This window comes from Mustela lutreola, chromosome 14 (assembly GCF_030435805.1).
Source record: "Mustela lutreola isolate mMusLut2 chromosome 14, mMusLut2.pri, whole genome shotgun sequence".
Taxonomy (NCBI): domain Eukaryota; kingdom Metazoa; phylum Chordata; class Mammalia; order Carnivora; family Mustelidae; genus Mustela; species Mustela lutreola.
This window is the reverse complement of record NC_081303.1, coordinates 74,387,161-74,403,798: the sequence shown is the minus strand read 5'-3', so window position 1 is coordinate 74,403,798 and position 16,638 is coordinate 74,387,161. Positions and strand designations below refer to the sequence as shown.

Genomic DNA, 16,638 nt, shown 5'->3' with positions numbered 1-16,638 from the left:
ACAAAACAAACCTACACACATCACTTTCAAACCACAGAAGTCATAGATAAAGGGGCGCCTGGGTGGCTCAGTCGGTTAAGTGTCTGCCTTGTGCTCTGGTCATGATGCCAGGTCCTCGGCCAGAGCAGGACATCAGGCTTCTCTCTGCCCCTCTGCCGCTTGCCCTTGTTCTCTTCAAACAAACAAAACTTTTTTAAAAAGAAAGAAAAAAGGGGGGAAAAAACCCTGAAAGAAGATGGGAAAAACACCTTTCCTACAGAAAAGCAAAGGTAGGAATTATATCTAACGTCTTCTTGGAACCATGCAAGCAAGAACAGCAGACTGAAATTTAAGTGTAAAAAAAAAAAAAAAAAAAAAAATCACCAACCTGAAATTCAGTATTCTGTGAAACTACCCTTTAAAAATGAAGAAGAGGGAAGTCTGGGGGGCTCAGTGGGTTAAGCCTCTGCCTTCAGCTTAGGTCATGATCCCAGGGTCCTGCGATTGAGCCCCACATCGAGCTCTTTGCTTGGCAGGGAGCCTGCTTCCCCCTCTCTCTCTGCCTACTTGTGATCTCTCTGTCAAATAAATAAAATCTTAAAAAAATAAATAAAAATGAAAATGAAGAAGAAATAAAGACTTTCACTGACAAAAATTGAGGGACTCTAATCCAGCAGACCTGCTTTTTAAGATGTTCAAAGTTCTTTAGAGAGAAGGAAAATGATGGTTCAGAAACTCGGATCTAGAAAAAGAAAGGAATACCACTGAGGAAGGAAAAACTGAAGGTGACATAGAAGCTTTTATTTTTCTTATTATTAGTTGATATAACAGGTAAGTCTGTTTAAAATAATAGCAACAATGTATGAAAAGGCCCGATATCCTTATATATAAGTGAAATGAACAATGGTGATGATACAAAGGAGGGTAGGGAGGAATTTGGGTGATTTTGTTATTACAATGTACCCTTGAAATGATAGTGTTATCTGAAAGTGAACTTGGCTTAGGTGTAACTGTGTATTGCCAACTCTAGTACAACCACTAAAAAATGTAAAGGAAAAGGTTTATGGACAAAATTTTCCCCAAATAGTAAGAAACATTAAGTTACTCATAAAACTATGTTAGAAATTAGAAACACAGGGGCTGGCTCAGTCAGTTTCATAAAATCCCTAGGTTTTGTTATCTCATCATGTAAGGCCTTTAATTCTGATGTCTCCCCAAAAGTTTTCATTTGCTTCTGTGCAGCTATATCTCAAAATTAATTAGCAATGTGCACTTACAGAGCAGTCTGTATGTGAGCATCTCTGTAGTGATTTAAGGTCATTAAAATGAAATAAAAGATATGAATAGGCAACAATAAAAAGCAGCATGTGAATTAGCAAGTCACTGTGATTATGTTCAGGCTTAATTCCCTGGGACTTAAAGAAAGCTATGCCGTCTTTCAATGTGGTTCAATAATGACTTTTTCCATTAGCAAGATCAACAAATAAATGAGAAATATTCACATTTGCTGTACCTCATTTTGTACACCATTCAAACAAACCATGATACAGACTCAAGCAGATATCATTAACATCCAACACTTTAAGAGAAAGTGAACTGCCCTATCAGCCAAATGCAGCACTAATTAGAGAAGATTCTATTACAAAATGCAAGAAATGAGGATGAACCTGCTGGAACTGACTATGAGAGTTTGACTCTTCCTGGTACATTTATAGCCGTGTTCACAGTGCAGCAGAAGAGATCTGCTTTCCCCTCCATTTACGGCAGCAGAAGCTGCCATAATGAAAGGTATTTTGGGAAGAGTGGCATCTTGTTTTGTCTCCAAGGCTTAAGACCCCTTAGCTGTTTGTGTATGTAAAGGAAGAAAAGAAGCCTTTACAGAAATGTGAGATCCACCATAATTTGCATAACAGCCGCTGCCGTGCAGAAGCTGGGCCCCAAGCCAACCTCTCTCCTCTTTTCCACTACAAAGTAAGCAGCGCAAGCAGCTTCCAAAACAAACAGTCCGTATGAAGGGAAGACAACAGAAGCCTACTGAAAGCAGGACCTGTACACCATCAGGTCTTCCAGCTCCAGTAACTTTTGCCAACAAGAACCCGGGAGCGGAAAAGCAGCAGCGGATGATGCAGTCTTCTATTCTGGACCTGCTCCTAAGCCGGTACAAGGAAGACTGCTCCCACAGAGGACACAACTCACAAGGTGCGGTTAGATGAGAGAATGGGACCCCTTACTTCCTGGATAGAGCTAAGGAGCCTAAACACAAAAAAAACTGGTCAAAAATGGAAAAAAAGGCCCTGGGATAAACAGCATCAACAGCAGTGATGATAAAAGTGTCACTAGGGCTCATTTGTATCTTCTGTTAGTGATTGAGTCACTAAGATGTGTTAAATGCTTTGAAAAGGTACCTGACATCCAAAAATGTTTTCCTAAACTAAGAACCTAATGCGGGGCTGTTTCCGAATGGAGACACTGCAGACAGCTTGGTTTATCTCTCCGCGATGTGGAGACCCACACATCTGGCTTCGTCTGACCTACTGCAAGATAAACGGCTTTTCTAAGGGTTGTCAAAGTTGTGATTCACCAGGAAATTCATGAAACAGCCACAGATAATAACGCTAATTTCTTAAAAGCAGCAAACTATAGATTGTTTTAAATAGACCTAAAAGTTTTAATACACACTTTTAGTAACTGAAAGGAGAAAATATGAGTATTTCAGTTGGGGAAATTTACGCAAAAGCACCATCTCAGGGCTACAGAAACCAATCCTCTGTTCTTGAGCTAGATGAATGTTAAGGTGCGTAGTTCTGGTGCTGGGGCTGGTTTTGTTTGTGCTGTTGCTGTTTTTAATGCCTGCAGATCTTGACACACAGTCCATAATCTCAATGACCTATTTTTGTTAAGATTTTATTTATTTATTTAACAGAGAAAGAGAGACAGTGAGGAAGGGAATGCAAGCAGGGGCAAGGGAGAGGCAGAAGCAGGCTTCCCGCTGAGCAGGGAGCCCAATGCTGCGGGGCTGATCCCAGCACCCCGGGATCCTGACCTGAGCCAAAGGCAGACCCTTAACCATCTGAGCCCCCCAGGAGCCCTTAATGACCTATTTTTTAAGTAGAGTTTTGATCCTTAAATGCAAAAACTAAAATGATTGCCCTAACATTCAAGGAGCATTCATTCACTAGTAAACAAAAGAAAAACCACGAACTGCACTACAAGGTGACATGTTAGACAATGGAACCATGCGCAGTGGAAGCGGCGAGGTTACAGCTCAGGGGCCCTTCCCCAGCACTGGGCGACAGGCGGGCTGAGGCTTTCTACTGTCCCATCGGCCCTCCTTTCTCTATTTCAAATGAAACTTTTTTCTCTTTGCTTTTTATTTAAGAACTTAGTAACAAATTCATCTTTCTAATTTTTCATTTTGATATTAGCTAATTTACTTCTTGAGATTGCAACAGAAAAATGTGTCATCAAGTGCGTGCAGGACAATTTCCAGTTGTCTGATAATTCCTAGCGTCACAATCAATAAGCAGCTTAACAAAAAGTGACCAAGCATCCTTTTGCTCTGGCTTCTAGCCATCAGCATCTGTCTGTGACTTCCTCAGCAGTCTTTGTAGTTCCTACCCGTGCAATGAGGGACTAGACAAGGAACTACGGGATAATCACACTCAGCAATTTCGGTGCAAAATAAAAAGGTGGGGTTCAGAAGCAGGGTCTACCTTACTTCATTGTTGTTACTGTGAAAGTTACCACTGAATTCTGCAAGTGTTAGGATCATCTTTCTCCTTTCACATATATTCTGAGGTGTTACTAATCCCATGTAGCTTGGCTAAAAATACCTAAAATAGGGACGCCTGGGTGGCTCAGTTGGTTAAGCAGCTGCCTTCGGCTCAGGTCATGATCCCAGCGTCCTGGGATCGAGTCCCACATCAGGCTCCTTGCTCTGCGGGGAGCCTGCTTCTCCCTCTGACTCTGCCTTCTACTCTGTCTGCCTGTGCTCGCTCTCGCTTGCTCTTTTATTTTAAATAAAATCTTTAAAAAAAAAAAAATACCTAAAATATTCTAGTGTACCTATCTACCATCTGTGCGTCTGTGTCAGAATGCCTTTGCCCATCTCCTAAACTCTGACTTCCTAACACAGTAGCAGAACTCTTTACTACTAACGTGTTTTGACGTTGAGATGTTTTCTAAAACTAATGGTAATATACACACAGTAGACAAAAACTTGACTGTTACAACATGAAGGTAGAAAAAGACCAAATTTAATAGCTCAGAACCTATTTTGTTTGAAGCGTGAGTAGTGGTTACTATCTCACTTTACCAACACTGCCATTTCTGCCATCTTTGCTCGTATGATTTTTTTTTTTTTTTTGCTAATCTGTATAATCGCAATTTAGATAATAGACTCCAGATAAACAAAAGCCTTAGGAACACCATACATCCAGTTCGAAGACCCATATCTATAAAAAGGGTCCCAAGGACATCACAGTTAACACGCAAACAATGACCCACTCCCTTCATTGGGAGGTCTCCCTCCAGTCCTACATACTTCTGTTTAACTCCTGACATTAGGTACTCGCTGGGACCAAGTGTCCTCATCTTTAACAAAAAGATGAGGTCATTATTCAGATCTTGGATTATGTCCTCATATTTTCCCACCTTTTAGTTGTAAGGGCAGAAGGGGGAATTAAACATACAACAAGTTTCCTTTTCTTCTGGAAAAAGAATTCTTAATTCTATGAAACAGAACTACATTAAGATTGGCTTTAGGGGCACCTGGGTGGCTCAGTGGGTAAAGCCTCTGCCTTCAGCTCAGGTCATGATCCCAGGGTCCTGGAATCAAGCCCCGCATCGGGCTCTCTGCTCTGCAGGGAGCATGCTTCCCTCTGTCTCTCTCTCTCTCTCTCTGCCTGCTTGTGATCTCTCTGTCAAATAAAGTTTTTTTTTTTTTTTAAATCTTTAAACAAACCAACACCACGAACAGTCACATTGAGCTTCGCCAGCTGTATCCTAAACCCCTAATACACCTCAATTCCCTTTCCCCTTTTAGAGTTAAATCCCTGCAACCCATGCTTGACCCGGCTCTCCATCGCCACCTGCTGGTGCAGCTCTGTGCGCTCCACAAGCAGCACCAGCCCGCCCAGAGGCCCTTCAGTACTAACAGATCAAAGTAAGATGCGGGTACTGTAGCTCGGTAAGATTTAACATTTCAGCTAAAAAGGACACGGCTCCTACTAACTACAACTAAAAATAATTCCAAATTTCTCTAAAAAAAGAAAAAAAAACTTTCCAAAAAATCAATTTTAACTTCAATGTTTCCTCTTTCTAATATAAAGTACAGCCACAAAATGTCAGAACTTTAAAAACAAAGGAAAAAAATCCTTAAAAACAAATGGGAGGGGCGCCTGGGTGGCTCAGTGGGTTAAGCCTCTGCCTTTGGCTCAGGTCATGATCCCAGGGGCCTGGGATGGAGTCCCGCATAGGGCTCTCTGCTCAGCAGGGAGCCTGCTTCTCCTCATCTCTCTGTCTGTCTCTCTGCCTATTTGTGATCTCTCTCTCGGTCAAATAAATAAATAAAACCTTAAAAAAAAAAAAAAAAACAAATGGGAATGGTCATACAATTTTTTAAAAATTTTATGTTAGAAGCAACACTACATGGTTCAAAAATTTAAAAACTTTTTAAGTCAAAACAGAGAAGAAACTTTCACCCAAGATTTCTTAAGAAGAAAATGTAGACAAAAAATGCAGTTTCCCTAAGTTCTGAGTATGACACAAGAAAGCAGAACATGTAAGCCCCCCCAACTAGTCCTCCACAGTGTATTTTCTCAGCACTCGCCTACACTAAAGGGCTTCAAATTCTTGTCCTGTCATCACAACTGATAAATGTCTGTGCAACACGCTAGCTGTGCCTCTGCGCCCTTATATTTACTTTGGCCCCCAAAGCCTCTTTCTTTCTAGCAGTTCTAGCCAAGATGCCAATACCGAATTCTGAACACGAACCCCTCTGCAAATCTGCCCAGCATACACTCCACCCACCTCCTCCCAATGACACTGTGAACTCCTCAACACTCTGCATGTGTTTTTATTATGGAAGCTACCACACAGTAACAACCTGTGTACTGCCCAGGATGGCACTTCAGTATTTTATGGAGAAACAGATAAATCAAAGAATACTGTGAGGCTAGAGATTGTTTAAAATTAAGTGACCCAAATCCTGACCTTCCGTTGTGAAAAGTACAATCATTAATAACAGAAGTCATACCAGTAAATTTAAGTAATACAAGTAAACGATTAATCCCCTGACCAGTTAGCTGAAGTGTAACAGACACGGGCGCCTGGGTGGCTCAGCCAGCTAAGCCTCAGACTCTTGATTTCGGCGTAGGTCATGAGATCCAGGCCCACATCACACTCTGCACCGGGCATGGAGCCTGCTTACGAGTCTCTCTTCCCCTCCTCTCCCTCTGCCCCACACCTCTGACCCTGGCTCATGTGCACTCTTTCTCTCTCTCTCTGGGGAGGAAAAAAGTAGGAAAGAAAGAAAAGCCAAAACCTAGATAGTATCTAACCCATTTTTTCCCTCAACATTTCATTTCGAAACAATTGGGATTTGTGTGCAGCAATTTAAAAACTGCTCGGCAAATGAGCTGTACTAAGCAAGGGCTGAGATACTATTATTATTATCCGTATGTTTTCTTATTAAAGAAACATTAATCCATCAGTTCTGTAATTAAATAAAATCTCAGACCGAAAGGGCTTAATTATAGAATACTTGGATTCATGTGGGTTTTAATACCTCTCCATAAAAATCACTTGACTCAAATTCAAAATTACCTCTTCAATGAGCTGTTTCCTAAAGAATCTATTACGTCAGTGCAGACATTTCTTTCCCAAACAGAAAACTATCTTTTGGAGGAAAATTATAATTAGCGCTGTAAATTTTATTTATAATCCATTGTGCTCATTAAAGCCACTCAACTAGGCTAAAATGACACCAAAGAAACTATTCACTGGCAAAATGTCAGTCAGCACAGCACTAGAGGCTCAACACTCTGTGACCTAAACTGTTATCAGGGTACACTGGCACTGAAACAGACCCCAATCCCATTAACCTCAAACAAGTTTCAGTTTTAATCACCGGCCGCAGGAAAACACATTTTGGTTACTCTTCATCTGTCTCGAAAGTGCCTGTTTGGGCAGAGTCGCCTGAGCAAACCAGGGTGACACGTTAAGTACAGATGCTGCGCGACTGTGACACTGCACTGCTGCTTACACGCCAGAGAGGAAGGCACCAGCACCGCCTCCGTCTACGTTTGGGCATAAGGCATGTAGGAGATACTAGGGCTTCCACCTCTATCCTCGCTTGCTGAAATGCTGCTGCAGAAGAGTGGAGAGACCACTCGGACAACTTCCGAAACGAAAGACACCACATGAAGTGGCAAGACAACAAAACCCAATTTGCACAAGAAGTTGTTTTTTTATTTTTATTATTTTTTTAAGATTTTATTTATTTATTTGTCAGAGAGCGCGAGCACAGGCAGATAGAGAGGCAGGCAGAGGCAGAGGGAGAAGCAGGCTCCCTGCTGAGCAAGGAGCCCAATGTGGGACTCGATCCCAGGATGCTGGGATCATGACCTGAGCCGAAGGCAGCCGCTTAACCAACTGAGCCACCCAGGCATCCCAAAAAGTTGTTTTTCAAAGATTTTATTTGTTTATTTGACAAAGACAGAGACCAAGCATGAGCAGGGGGAACGAGAGATGGGGTGGGGTGGGGGGGAGCAGGCTCCCCGCTGAGCAGGGAGCCTGATGCAGGACTCAAAGATCCCAGGACCCTGAGATCGCGACCTGAGCTGAAGGCAGCCACTGAGCTGACTGAGCCGCCCAGGCGCCCCTTACAGGAAATGTTTTTTAAAAAGACTGTATTTATTTCTTTACCTGAGACAGAGAGAAAGAGAACGCGCGTGCAAGCAAGCGAGCACGCACCCGCACGGTGGGGGAAGGGGTTCAGGGAAGGGGAGTAGCTGACTCCCCAGAGAGCTCAGTGTGAGGCTCAATCTCAGGAACTCGGAACCATGACCTGAGCCGGAGCAGACTTGGACGCTGAGCCGACTGAGGCATGGAGGCGCCCCAACTGTTACTGCAGGAGGAGGGAGACACACGCATTGACCTGTATATACCTAATGTCTTTGTGGGAGACGTTACAGACTCAAATGTTGGGAGTGATTTTCCTGGAAGATTCTTTGCACCAATTTTGGCTCCAAAACAACTAGTTCTTGGGGCACCCGGGTGGCTTCTTCCTCTCCTTCTGCCTGCCTCTCCCCTGGCTTGTGCTCTCTGTCCAATAAATAAATAAAATCTCTAAAAAGAAACAAACAGGGGTGCCTGGGTGCCTCGTCATTAGCTGTCTGCCTTCAGCTCACATCAGGATCCCAGGGTGCTGGGATCGAGCCCTGATGCACCCGGCTCCCTGCTCAGTGGGGGGCCTGCTTCTCCTCCCACGCCTCTGCTTGTGTTCCTTCTCTGTCTCTCTCTGTTGAATAGATAACATCTTTTAAAAAATAAATAAAATTTTAAAAACTTAAAATACACAACTAATTTTTTTTTTTAATATTTTATTTATTTATTTGACAGACAGAGATCACAAGTAGGCAGAGAGGCAGGCAGAGAGAGAGGAGGAAACAGGCTTCCTGCTGAGCAGAGAGCCCGATGCAGGGCTCGATCCCAGGACCCTGGGATCATGACCTGAGCCGAAAGCAGAGGCTTTAACCCACTGAGCCACCCAGGCGCCCCATACACAACTAATTCTTAATGAAGTATTATTTTCCAAATGTAAATGTAAACCTGAAAATGCATTCAGTATACACATCAGTTTTCTCATTTTGATTGAGAAATGGTTGTTCTGCTTAATCGTTATCACAGTTGGTTAGGGGTTATCATGAGATTGTCTAAAAGGCGATTCCAAAATAGATTTACTCAGCGAGGAGAAGGGTAACAACGGTAACAGTATTTCGTTTTTTCCTTTTTTATCTCTTAAATTCTGAATCATAGGAGTTTATTACCTAATCAAATAGCATCTTCTGGTCCAATATCCATACTCTTACACATGATTTTATTTGTCGTGGGAGAGGCACAGAAGGAAAAGGAGACGGAGAACTGTAAGCAGGCTCCACACACAGTATGAAGCTTGATGGGGGGGGGGGCGGTCAGGGTCAGTCTCTCCACCCACAGACCATGACCTGAGCTAAAATCAAGAGTCCGAGGCTTAATTCACGGACTCACCCAGGCGCCTCTACACATGACATTGTTTTTAATAATAGCTTCCCACGTCCGAAGTATCTCTTGCAGTCTGAATTAGTTCCTGAATTCACAGAGCAAGAATGATAAAACCCTGAAAAAAACATAAAGAAAAATCTTCAATAAACGGGATTTGACAGTGATTTCTCAGATAGGACTCCAGAAGCACAGGCAACAGAAGAAAAGACAGATAAGCAGGAGTTCATCAACACTGAAAGTGCTCGTGCATCAGAGCACACGGTCAAGAGGGTGAGAAGACAACCCTCACGGGGGAGTTCACATTAGCAAGTCCTGCACGCAGAGTGTATAAAGAACCCTGAAAACTCACCAATAAAAAACAGCACAATTCAAAAAGTTCCATACCAATTTACTCAACACCGGCTGTGGACGAGAGGGCTTGTTTCCCCAGATTCCTGCCAACACTCAATTATTATTATTATTATTATTATTATTATTATCATTAATATGAAAATTTTCAGTTTTGCCAAAACTTAAATACAGAAAAGCCTCAAAATTACTGAAACATAAACCAACCATACCTTCACGCCGAGTACACAGCGTAAGTCCGTTTTATCTATAAAAACAAGTTAAAAAACATACTAAAAAATACATTACAAATACTTTAAATAAAAACAGAATTAGGACCCTTAAAATCTTTAATATAACTTTAAATAAAAGACATTAAGAGCATCATCCTCTAATATTTTATCAAAAGAATGAACTAAACTTCAAACTCCAATTATTAATGTGCCAGATCCTAAACAATGAATTGAAATTTTTCGTAAATTAGTTGATGTATCTGAATCCCTCTAAATAACAGAGTTCAGAGGCGCCTGGGTGACTCAGTGGGTTAAGCCTCTGCCTTCAGCTCAGGTCATGATCTCAGGGTCCTGGGATCGAGTCCGCATCGGGCTCTCTGCTCATTGGGGAGCCTGCTTTCCCCTCTCTCTCTGCCTGCTTGTGATCTCTATCAAATAAATAAATAAAATCTTGAAAAAAAATCACAGAGCTAATGAGTAAACTACTATAAATTTAACAGTATGTCACATAATTCAAGAAAAGGAAAAATTTCACTCATGGAACTAAACTTGGGTTTTGCTTTTTAAAATTACATAAACAGTTTAAAAAATTACATATACAGTTACCAATCATTCAATACTAATCATAACAGCAAATACTTTATTTTTTTCTAGAGGGTCTTGTGTTTGCTTTCTGAATACTGCCAAAACAGAAAATAAATGGAGAGATAAAATATATGATCTATGTTTTCATTAGAAATGTAAGGCCTGGGGCGCCTGGGTGGCTCAGTGGGTTAAGCCTCTGCCTTCGGCTCAGGTCATGATCTCAGGGTCCTGGGATCAAGCCCCACATCGGGCTCTCTGCTCAGCAGGGAGCCTGCTTCCTCTTCTCTCTCTGCCTGCCTCTCTGCCTACTTGTGATCTCTCTCTGTCAAATAAATACATAAAATCTTTAAAAAAAAAAAAAATAGAAATGTAAGGCCTAATATTTGCTTTATTTTTTATTTTATTTTTTTAGGGAAGGAGAGAAGGAGACAGAAAATCCTAAGCAGGCTCCATGCTCAGCACAGAGCCAAACACGGGGCTCGATCTCACAACCCAGAGACCACGATCTGAGCTGAAACCAAGAGTTGGACACAACTGACTGAGCCACACAGGCACTGTGTAAGATCTGCTTTAAAAGCAACACTGACAAAAACCCAACTGCTTTTAAAGAATTGGGGGTAAATGTTCCAGGTGCATTTGGTAAAGGCCTGTTTTAGAGACTACAACATGCCTCGTAATAGTCCCTCTTTCCTTCCTTAGCCAAAGATGCTTAGTCTTTTTCGAGTCATGAACTCCTCTGAGAAGCTGGTCAGAGCTACGCAAAAACACAAACCTGGATCCGGAGCGGACCGCCCCGTCGCAAAGACAGCGCAGGGACCGCACGTTACATAAAGCCCTACCTCAGGCTGTAACAAGGGAAAGAAAACATTCACAGGAACCTATCGCATGCCAGACGCTTCATATAAATCTAATTCTGCATACAGCCACTGAGGAAGGGCATCCCTACTCCCGCACTATGAATGAGAAGACCACGTGTGAGTGAGAGAAAGCAAGCTGCTTATGTGTGGTTGTTAAGCCAGGATTTCAACTGGGTTCTGACTGCATAGCCCGTGCATGCCCTTTCCACTCCTGAAGCACTAATGCAAAGTTTACTAACACACCCAACATCCTGTGCTAAAGTAGCTGCCTGAAAAATAAACATCACCTTATGACTAGCAGTTCTGTTACCGGCCTCGGAAACCACGGACTACTGGGACTACTCGTAACAAGATACACGATCGCAACCACCCCATGCCGAGAGTGAGTGTGTGCTGCAGGTAAAATCCACTGAGTACAAGACCTCGTCATCAGTGTGAACTATTTAAAAAAAAAAAAAAACACGACTGCAGAAACATTACAAAAGACCATCATACTGGAGACTTTTACAAACCAGCTGTAGAAGATAAGCTCTAACATTGTTTCAAGGAAAAAAGCCAGATAAAAATCTTTTTCAATCAACCTTATGAAAATCCTTGAGTTCAGCAGGAAATCCTTGAGTTCATGAGGAAAATAAGGCTCAGGGGAGGTTACCCAGGTTAGCGAAGATTCATTGAGTTCATTTTTGCAAATATTGGTAGAACACCCATTTCTTCCCTGGCTTCTCATCTAACTCACTCACAGTTCATTTTATCAACAAAACACCCCAAGCTACTTTATATGCCTATGATCTTTGAAGAATAGCAACTATTAAAAATTTCTGGATGCCACAGCAATTTGAAGAACAAAAAGCCTGCATCATTATGGTTTCTGCTAACATGAAGAAAGCACATGAATTTGATGTTAAGTAATCAGTAAAAATCGAGTGATTTTATGTAGCAATATTTCAAAATTTTAGCCAAAATGTAAAGCCAAGTGTTTCTACCTCGATTCATTGTTTTACTTATATTTACAAATAATTTAAATATGCAAGTGGGCACATATGGTGCCCATCGCCTAAAATTAAATATTGTATGAAATGGCTAGAGGAGCCTGGGTGGCTCAGTTGGTTAAGCATCTAGCTGACTTCGGGTCAGGTCATGATCCCAGGGTCATGGGACTGAGCCCCGTGTCAGGCTCCTTACTCAGCTCAGAGCCTGCTTCTCGCTTTTCTCCCCACCCCACTCCCTGCTTGGGCTCGCTCTCACGATCTCTAATTAATACAAAAAACCTAAAAAAAAAAAAAAGAAAGAAAAAAGACTAAAACTTGTGATCAACACATAACCTAAAACAAATCTAGAATCTTTACAGCAGAGAATAAATAGGGTTAAGAAAAATTAGTGTATTTTTTTTGAAGATTTATTTATTTATTTGAGAGAAAGAGAGAGAGAGACAGTGGGAGTACAAACATGGTGAGCAGCAGAGGGAGAGAAGCACGTTCCCCGCTGAGCAGAGAGCCCAACGCAGGATTCAATCGCAGGATCCCAGGATCACGACCCGAGCCAAACACAGTCAGCTGAACCGACTGAGCCATGCAGGCACCCTGAAAAATTAGTTCCTGTATTTGGATAGCCTATGAGAAAGAGGGAACAAAAAAATAAAAAATAAAAAGAAATAAATCAGAGAAAAAAAGAGGGGACAATTTTTAATGTATCAACTTGCTTTGAGTGACAGGAATTAATCCTTGTATTAAACAATTCATTTTACAAAAGCTTTCAACATATGCGGCGCCTGGGTGGCTCAGTTAGTTAAGTGTGTGACTCTTCATTTCGGTTCAGGTGATGACCTCAGGGTTGTGAGATCAAGCCCCGCTTAAGATTCTCTCTCTCCCTCACCCTCTGCCTCTCCCCTACCCCTCACACTCTCTCCCTCCTTCTCCTAAAAACAAAACAAAACAAAACAAAACAAGACCAGAACCAAAAACCAAACCAAACCAAACCCAAAAACCCACAAAAGCTTTCAACATGGTAGCGAACTGGATCCTTACCGCCACCTTCAAAGGTAAGCGGTTTCATGACCGTTCAACATCTTTGAGCCTCAATTTCTTCCCCGTCCGACTGCCCACCACGGGAGGAGACGGGCGGCTTGCCCTGCACACGCAGCCCGCACGAGCCGGTCCCCGCCTCGCACACCCGCCCCACGAACACAAGCGCCCTCGCTGCCCTGCCCGTGCCCGGCCAGCCTCGCAGCCTCCCGCCGTGTCACACACAGACTCGGAACACGGAGCTCGCGACCGGACTGCCCGGGAGGAGAGCGGGCAGCAGACAGGGCACTGCGGGCCGCAGCCCGCGCCGCCGGCCAGCAGGCCGACTCCCCCGACTCACCCGTTTGGAAGGGCAGCGCTCGCTCTTCTCGCCCGTCATCTTCCCGCTCTTAAGTGCTTTCCTCGGGTGCTTGCTGCTTGTTTTTATGGCAGGCCGACACACATAGTTCTCCAAGTTCTTTGGAGGCTTTTTAGTTCTCTTAGCCTGAAGGCCAATTTTCAACTTTAAGTTTCCTTCTGAGAAGTTTGTTTCTTTCACTGAAAACTGCTGCTGTGCGCCGCTCAAACCGTCCTCCGGGCCGGCCTCGCCGCCCCGTGCCCGGGGCCACTGGCGGAGGTCCTCCTCGCCTCGGCCGCCGGGGCTCTGGAGCTCCGCTTCTCTCGCGCTCCCCGCTGTGCCGGCGCCGGCGGCAGAGGGACTCCTCCTTGAAAACCCTTCGGAGTCAGAACCCAATCCTAACATAGCAGTACTCCTAGGGTCCATCACAAGTATCTGTTATTGCCGAAGAAGCTTACGAAAATTTTACAGAACTGCGTTCCATAAAAAGCAGGGATCTTCAAAACTTGCATCCAGCATCTCTTTCTCTGCAGAATAAACCATAACAAAACTCATGAGAACAGAAAGCAACTATTGATTAATATGAAAAAATGGGCACAAAGGGAGAGGGACAAGGAGGTCAGGAAGAACCCCAAATCCCAGTTAAAATGAACCGAAATACAGTACAAAATGAATTTAAATTAATTTAGTTATAAATAAATTTAAAATTTTAGAATAAGCTTATTCTACAGATATCATAAACAAGTTGTAGTAATACATGTTATGGACTGTTAGTGCTCCACCTTTTATAAGAGGTTTTGAGCTTTTCAGGCCAGGACTCAGGATGGAATCATCTCCACTCCTGGTGTACAATTAAATTCTGAATTCATTCACTCATTCATTCATTCAAAAATATTTCCGATCTCCTATCATATGCCGGGTATTGTGCAATAACCTGAAAACACAGTACTCAACAAAATAGACCCAGTTCCTAAATTTACGAAACTTATACTCTAGTAAGAAAAACAAACATTAAAAAATTGTTAGATAAATGATTTATAACACTTGTTATAAAATCTTTGAAAACCAGAAATTTTACAAGTTTTCCTAATAGTAAGTAGTCAGTTGGCATGCTTTAATCCACCAAATCCATAAATATTTTTCCAAATTCATAAAATATAAACAAGCAAATTATTATGAGATGTGTACCTAACTTGCAAATATAAATAAAGTACCCGGGCAACCTCCCTTGTCACAGAGAAAGACCTTCAGGAAACCAGATTACCAGATAATCACAAGGCTGACTGACGAACGAATACAGAACCAAAATAATTCACTACTCTTGAAGACTGACAGACTAGCCTTTACTCTAAGCATATATCCAATAAAGATCCAGGACAAGTATCTGAAAAAAGACCATCCTATTCCTTAGAACATTCCCTTTATGAAGCAGAGAATTTCATAGTTTAAACTCTGTGCCTTAAGACTTCTTTCCAACGAGACTGTAAGATTCTCAAGGACAAAGATCATATAGCTACTTCACACCTTGTATAGGAATGTAAGTAAAATACATAGTCCAACACCTGGCAACACAGTAAGGCTTTAAGAGAAAGCACCAATGATCAATTATCATAACTAACGATAGCAGCAGCACATTAAGTGTTCAGTAAATGCCGGCTGACTGACTAAGCTCCCAAGTCTGTTCGCACTCTGTTCATCCACAAGAACAGTCGCGGGGGTAACCTTTCCATCAGCTCACTCTGATAATTCTTGCTAACGCTGCATAGAAATTTTCGAGGCTGTTCATAATTCGGCTGGAAAGTATGCAAACTTGCTTGTCCTTACTTCCCAACACACATCCCCTATACCGTCGCCAATTCGGTCTCCTTACTGTCCCTGACAAATCACGTTCATTTCTGCTTCTGTGCCATGTGTTCTCTTTCCCTCTCAAAGTACAAAGTCTGGGGGCACCTGGGTGGCTCAGTTGGTTAAGTGACTGCCTTCTGGGGTAGGTCATGACCCTGGGATCCTGGGATCAAGAACCCTGTCAGGCTCCCTCCTCTGCGGGGAGTCTGCTTCTTCCTCTCCCTCTGCCGCCCCGCCCACTTCCCTGCCCCGCCGCTTTCTTTCTCACTCTGTATCTAATAAATTAATTTTAAAAAATTAAAAGTAGGGGCACCTGGGTGGCTCAGTGGGTTAAAGCCTCTGCCTTTGGCTCAGGTCATGATCCCAGGGTCCTGGGATCAAGCCCGACATCAGGCTCTCTGCTGGGAAGGGAGCCTGCTTCCTCCTCTCTCTGACTGCCTCTCTGCCTACTTGTAATCTCTGTCAAATAAATAAAATCTTTAAAAAAAAAAAGTAAAATTTAAAAATAAATTAAAAATAAAAGTACAAAGTCCTACTTTGTCCGCAATGGGTTCACAATCCTGGAATTTAAAACACTGAGAACCACAAGCTTTTTCATTACTCACTAGTGACAAAACCTGAGTGACAGACCTGATTGGGATCCGTTTTGGTCTTAATTACAAGTTTTTGAAAACAGTCCTACATTTCAATGCAAAAATATTGCTGTGCTTGATGAAAGAGCTCTGCTCTAACCACCACCAGCTTGGGTGGAAGTAACCCAACCTACACTATCTTTCTAAAAGCAAAACCCAAACTTTTGCATAGTGCTTTGTGGACTTATGTCTTAATACTTACATTTAAGCTTGCACTGACCTGATCCTTCCCTGAGTACCTTTATCCATACAGGACTACAATTTGAGTAATCAGCTTTTTTCCCCTTCTTCCATATTTGTCATCTACATCTCAAAAGAAGACTGTAACTATCCCCCCCCCCCCCAAAGGCTATAATGACAGTGTTAAGCTTCATTGGGGTAGGGACCTCTTCTGGTTTGTTCACAGCTATTTCCCAGCACCCAGAACAGTGAACAGCACATACAGTAGTGCCCACTCAATAGCTGAATGAATGAATTTTAAGGCCCCGATGGCTTCTAACGTAGCGTCTGGCGTGCAGAAATGGTTCTCCTCTCCTTTCTCATGTGACGTCACCCTGC

General features: G+C 42.7%; 1 protein-coding gene across 1 annotated transcript in view; it reads right to left on the bottom strand.

Moving 5' to 3' along the window:
- Positions 1-16,638, bottom strand: part of ASH1L (ASH1 like histone lysine methyltransferase) — a 168,684-nt gene that overhangs the window by 137,550 nt on the left and 14,496 nt on the right. The window contains exon 2 of the mRNA XM_059146914.1: positions 13,607-14,130. Within this exon, the coding sequence (XP_059002897.1) occupies positions 13,607-14,029 (423 nt within the window). The 5' untranslated portion in view covers positions 14,030-14,130. The remainder of the gene's footprint in view (positions 1-13,606; positions 14,131-16,638) is intronic.